This window comes from Lonchura striata, chromosome 1 (genome assembly GCF_046129695.1).
Source record: "Lonchura striata isolate bLonStr1 chromosome 1, bLonStr1.mat, whole genome shotgun sequence".
Lineage (NCBI taxonomy): Eukaryota > Metazoa > Chordata > Aves > Passeriformes > Estrildidae > Lonchura > Lonchura striata.
In genome coordinates this window covers 14,223,370-14,229,732 of record NC_134603.1, presented here as the reverse complement: position 1 = coordinate 14,229,732, position 6,363 = coordinate 14,223,370, and the positions used below count along the sequence as shown (strand labels likewise).

The following is a 6,363-nucleotide window of genomic DNA, read 5'->3' as shown; positions in this document are numbered from 1 at the left end:
GTGATGCAGTCATTCAAACTCATCTTGTTCTGTGTCTTCTATCCGGAAGTTTGTCCCTTCTGTACTCAGTCTACTAACATGATCTGGGCTTGGGGCTAGCATTGTGGAGCTATCTGTATGCCTAAACCCATCATTTGTGGGTTTCAGGCTAAAACACCCATGGATAATGTCAACAATTTGCTACTCTGGGGGCTGTGGGTACCTGACACCCAAAAGGTGAGATATAGCACCGGGGATTTCCACCCACAGTGGACTGGCAGCTCATCTGTTGTCACTAAGTCTCCTCGGTAAAAAGCTTTTATGAAAATCTATCCCTACATGTTATATGAAGTCTGCATTACGCTTCCAGCACACAACCAGCCAAATGTATCCTATAGCTAATTAGTACACACTTGGATACAATACCAAAGTCTTTTGTCCCTTGAGAAAGTGAAATGCTTGAAGAATCAGTGCTGAGAGGCAAAAAAAAATTACAAGAGAGAAATTCCCATATGTTGGAGAAATTTTCCATGGCAAAAGCAGCTAAATGTCTCACTCAGATAAGAGATAAATTGGAATAAACAGCTGTCAGTGTTAAATAAATATCCTGGATAATGTGCAGGACAGAAATAACTACAGCATTGTCAAACTCCTTTCTTCACTTTATTTAGCTGTTCTTGCATGTAGCTCCCAAGCTTTCCACTGCTCCAGTTAGTGAAGCATTTATTTTTGAGTCAGCTGCATTTCTTAAGACTGCAACAACGAAAGGCATTTCCTGAGAAACTGCAAGGATGAGAAGCAAGAAAGAACAACAGCTAACAAAATATGGGACCCTTGTAGTGTTTTTTATCTTGCAAGTTCAGATTTTTGGTTTTGATGTTGATAATCGACCTACAACAGATGTCTGCTCAACACACACAATTTTACCTGGACCAAAAGGTGAGGAATTATCAGGTTACTAATGTTGAGACCAGTACTGATAAAAGCTGATTTTTTATCAATAGAGACTTGGAGGGCTTGTGGCATGGGCTGGGCATGAAAAATGTGAAATATTGCAGACTGTACAAACATCTAGTAAACTGTAACTGTAATTGGGGAAAACGAAGAAGGAGATTTAAATTTTCATTGCTTTAGTTTCAGGAACAGTGTCACATATTTTCATATAAGTTAGAGGAGTCTTTTTGCATCTTTCTTCAGCTACACAAATCTGCTATTTCTTGTGCTCATCACACAATGAAAACAGCTAACAGATACAAGCTGAGGGACTTGTTTAAAAGTACCTATTGTGAACTGTTAATGGTCTGGTTTACATCTACAGATAGGGAGAGATATATAATATTTTAAATTACCAAACTGCCATTATTTGTAAATACACCTCTGCTACATTAATCAGACCTAATCCAGTAGCTCTTGTTGAATTAAACAGGACCTTTGCTACAGATTTCAACAAGAGCTAGATCAACTCTGGCATGTATAGGTCTTTTATCTTCAAAACACTTTGCAAATATCTGAAACCGAATTTTCTGCATTAACTTACTTTTTCTGTAAGACAACTAACGTCAGTGGAATTGTCTGAAGGGTATCTTATTAGGTCCATGACATATAAATCTATCTTCCAGTGACAGATCTAAGATATATATTCCACACCATGGCTATTGCAGTTTCAAACTATTGCTTTCTTTTTAGTAATTCATTGTATTTTTCTATAGGCTACAGAATGAGAGGAAAAAAATGAAGCTGATTTAAATTTAAAGCAGAAAAATGTTATCAAGTCAAGAGCACTACTACAGACTCATTTGTTTTTATGATGGATTATTCAAATGCATGTTGCTTAAAGGACCATTTTTAATCAGGAAATTAATTTCTTTATGATTACAATCCAAGCTTAAATTTTTGCTGCCACAGCACATATGCAGAGAGATATGATGATCCCCAAGGGAGCTAGTGGGAGTTGGCTTAGTTAGTATCTAAGTAATGGCAGGCTGGAGAACAAAGTTTGACAGAATTGTGTTTAACAAGTCACAAGGCTAATGAGGAGTCTCGTGACAACACAGAGTAGCTGGGACTCCAGCTGACTTCTGTGGTCTACCTTGTATAGGGAGCATTTGAAGGGTAGGTATTATTATTCTTTGTAAGTGCAGTACTGAGGAAATGAGGATTTAGTCATTACCAGTTCTATTCTTCCTGGCTGACATCAAGACGAGACCAGCAGTTTATTGGCACAGCTCAGTCTACTGCTTTAGATCACCATCACCAAGATCTGTGATTGGTAGAAGGAGTATTGAGCATAAATCATCTCCAAATTACTAGCTCATACCCACTGCAGGTCATCAAATACATTTTGGAAGCTATGTGATATGATCCTATAAGGTTAATTTTGGTTCTTACTAGAGCTGAGCTCATCCAGGACAGTTACAAGTACTCCTTAATGGCACTGGTTGTTATAGCTTTCAGTCATCTGGGCAATTAAAGACCAAGCAGGCTGAGTGTATGAACTACTCTGTTACTTCTCAGGCATCCCTTGTAGCCAAGGATGAAACATGCTGACCTAATATGCCAGAACTCTCTCTTTCTGTCAGTTTTCCTTCATCCATTTTGTCTCTATGACTCAGAGCACATGATCTCAAGCTTATGACCACAGCCACAGGCAGAACTTTGCTGTTTAAACTCTAAGCATGATAACAGATAAGCTTCTGACTTTTGCTGCTGTCATTTTTATTACCTGTGCTACATCTCTCGTGTCCCTTTGTCCACTCTTCTCTTAAAAATGGGTTTTGACTCATCCTGAACAAGTTTTACCCCTGCACTTCCACCTGCTCAGCATCTCAGCTATGCTAAAACATGGTGGTGCTCACAGAAGACAGAGGTGCTGATCTCACACACTATGTTGACCAGCTGTTTGCCCCGACACAGGCTAGATTCCTCTTGTGGCAACTTCCTCCTTCCATGAGAACATGGAAGTGTCTAATGGGCCAAAGCAACCAGAAATGCAAGGAATTAAAAGTTCAATAGCTGTAAGACTTCCTACACTGTCCCACCTTGCCTATCCCAGGGCAAGGCATAAACTCTCCTATAGTCTAGATCCAATCTGTGTGCTACAAGTGAGATGGATGCTGGTCCTGTGCAGCACAGATAGATACTGCTGTTTCCATCACACAGTACAGCAGAGAGGACAGCACTGAGGGAGAAGTGAGGGGGTTTGGAGAGTTCAGAATTTATAACCCTTAATTGCCTGCACTAGTGGAGGCTGCATTACTCAATCCTCCAGGCATTCACAGTTGCTACAGGATCAAGCTCTCAACCTCTTTGCATGCTCACCCTGAAAATCTCCTGTTCAAGAACAGTTGTGAAGATAGACCACTTACACAATCCACATGTAACTTGTCCAAGTTACTTTGTGCATGCCATATTCTTCCCTTTCAAAAACATCTCTTTGTTATACTCAAACCTGAGATGTCACAAGAGAAGTATGACAAGAGCAGTGGGATGAAAAAAGAAAAAGGGTAATGGCAGGCTGATTACCAGAAAAGTCTTCAAAGTGCCTGTGACAGCCCCACCAACACCCAGAAAGCATGAGGCAAAACCAGAGGCTATTGTGTGCAACAGTAAGAGCTAGAAAATACTCTGGAAAACTGCAGTCTCACAGGAAGAGAGGGAATGCAGTGAATATCCTGCCAGGTTTGCAGGTTGTGCTCAAGGACAGCAGTGTGTCCGAGCTCCAGTGCCCAGTGCAGCAAACCCCGCGGGTTCCAGCCCCACCTCTGGTGGCTCACACGGTGCTCACCAGGTACTGCTGTCCCTGCTGATTCCCCTCACTGGGACAAGCAAATGAAACCTGAAGCCTGTTTGCCAAGAATTATGCAAAGAAATTTGCCAAATGGGCACTCCAGAAAAATGGAAAAATAAAAAGAAGAGACAAAAGTTGTCACTCTTCTCCATCTCATTTTCTAAGCAACACTCAGGTCTCTTCTCAAAAAGAGGGGATTATTTTCAATAAAAAGAACCCACTGCAATGGCTGTCTTGTACTGCCTTCTCAAAAAAAGATTTGAGGTGTACAGCCAGCTGGCTTATATGGCAGTTAGGAACAGAAATGAGTGAGGCATTTTCTAGGATTCCTATTGAAATACCCTAGGAACACCCCTACCCCTCTTATGCCCTGCCCTCCCCTCCCCCACCCCCCCAAAAAAAGAAAAAAGAAAAACAAAAAGTAGATATTTTTAGTGTTTGTAACAAGGGATTTTTGATGTTTGACCTGAGATGTCAGGAACAACTTGGTCCTAGCTGGGCTGTTGTAGCACAGGAACTCTGAAAACTTACATCTTATACCAGCTAACACTGATCCACAGCTGAGTAACTGGGGCAATAATGGCCATGTTTTATACTTCATTGACTTGAGTCCAAAGAGAACCAAGACATAAAGCATAAATTAAACAATGAATTTTCCAGGGCAGACAAGCAATTGGCTTAGCAAAATTAGTCATGGCCGTATTGCTTATTTTCTACCCTTCCAAGCCTGGAAGCAAAGCAGGCTGGCTGTTGCTGCTGCTGGGAAAGGGTCTGGGACTGTGGGGAGGCAGCAGCTAACACAGTGAGAGCAAAGGCACCAGCTGCTGTGGCCCTGGCAGCATCAGGAGGATCAGGCTCTGCCCCCTGGACTCTGCCTTTGAGGGGTGTCCCAGCTCTGTCCTTTCCTCCAGCCTGCTCTCCCTTGGATACTGCAAGCTCTGATCTGCAGAGGAAGTTTTAAGTGGGCTGTTAAAGTAGATGAGACCGGAGTTGACCTGCTCTGAGTAAATCAGTAAGCAACAAGATGAGGGTGGAAATAAGCAGAGGATGACCCAAAACTCTGACTTCTGAACTCCCATTAAATATGTGAGCAGGGGCTGGCACTGCAGAAGCTCATTTCATGTGGATTCATGGGATCTCAGCACTTCAGAAGACTAGTTCTGGATCTTGCTATCTGTCCCTGATTCCAGTTCATTTTCTTTGAAATCCAGACACGAGAGCTTTGAAAGTCTTGAATCAGATCCAGGTTGAGAAACTGGAATGAGATGAAATCTGAAGAGCACCGGGAATTTCCCATAGCAATTTAGATGTAAAATGTTTCCTTATTATTATTTCTGACAAATGGTGCTTATAAACTCTGTGACATTGGCTGGTACCTCAAAATAGCATTTACTGTGGTCACCAGTATAGCTGTCCATCTCTCAGCTTTAATTGTGCTTACGCAGTTCCACTCCTAGAAAATCTCAAACTCTTTCAGAAACCAGATATGCTGCTATCCACGTTGCCTTCCAAAAATATAAAATGCCTTACCACATCCTATAGCTGTTCAAATCTATAACTAAATTTCCCTCTTAGTGACTCATTTTTGATCTGAAGAGTCCTTTAATTTCAATACATAATTCTGTTTTTAATGGCTTCTAAAATTCCTCATTTTAGCACACAGTAAATTTCTGGAAATTATCAGCTTGAGCTACAAGGCTCAGGGGACTTAAATACATAAATTCAAGAGATAGTGGGTCTGCATTTCTTACCTATGGCAGTCTGACTCCTCACAGAAGCCACCATAATTCATGGGTCTCTGAGATCATATCAGAATGGCAGCACAAGAGGCTGGGAAAATCAAATCAGGCAGACCAAGTAAAAGGAGAATCAAGAGTGATTGAAATTATTTCTCTGTTATTAAAGAAATAATGTATATTCCATTCATGCACAAAGGTCCACACTTTCAAATACAAGTCAGCAGAGGTTCACTGAACCTACTGACAGCTTGGGTATGCCTCATGTAATGCAATAAGAGAGGACGGTATTTCTAATGAAGTCAAATTTAGAGGTAAAAAAGCAATTAGAGAATTTTTTTTTTCCTTGAAGATTCTTTTTATTTTACAAGGGAAGGGCTTGTATTGTCTAATTTGAACCTCGGTGAAGAAACACAATCTGTGTAAGAATGGTGCATATGTAAGAGCCCTGCATTTTCCTGCAGGACACCTGGGAAGGTGACCATGGGTGCACTTTCACAGTGCAGCTGAACATACTACTCAACTCTCAGCTTTTCTGACAAAAAAAGGAGGCCAAACATCTTATTTTTCTTCCACTCTGGCCACGTGGTCCCCACTTCACCTTGTGCTGGCTTAGCTATTTCAGACTCACAGAATATTCTGAGTTGGAAGGGACCCACAAGGATCATTGACTCCATCCAGCTCTTACATGAAAGGCTCATCCAGGGACTGAACCCACCAGCTCAGCATTGTCAGCACAGGGCTCTGGCCAAACCAGGCTCTTCACTGCAATGCTTCAGCCCACTCAGTAAATTTGTGCATCTGCCTCATTCATATTCCTCTGTTTAGGGAGATGAATTTCTTCAAAATAGGGTGAAAAGA

General features: G+C 41.4%; 1 protein-coding gene across 1 annotated transcript in view; it reads left to right on the top strand.

Annotated features, from left to right (window-relative positions):
- Positions 1-606: 606 nt before the first annotated feature.
- Positions 607-6,363, top strand: part of COLEC10 (collectin subfamily member 10) — a 28,999-nt gene continuing 23,242 nt past the window's right edge. The window contains exon 1 of the mRNA XM_021546399.3: positions 607-918. Coding sequence (XP_021402074.2) covers positions 771-918 — 148 coding nt within the window. The 5' untranslated portion in view covers positions 607-770. The remainder of the gene's footprint in view (positions 919-6,363) is intronic.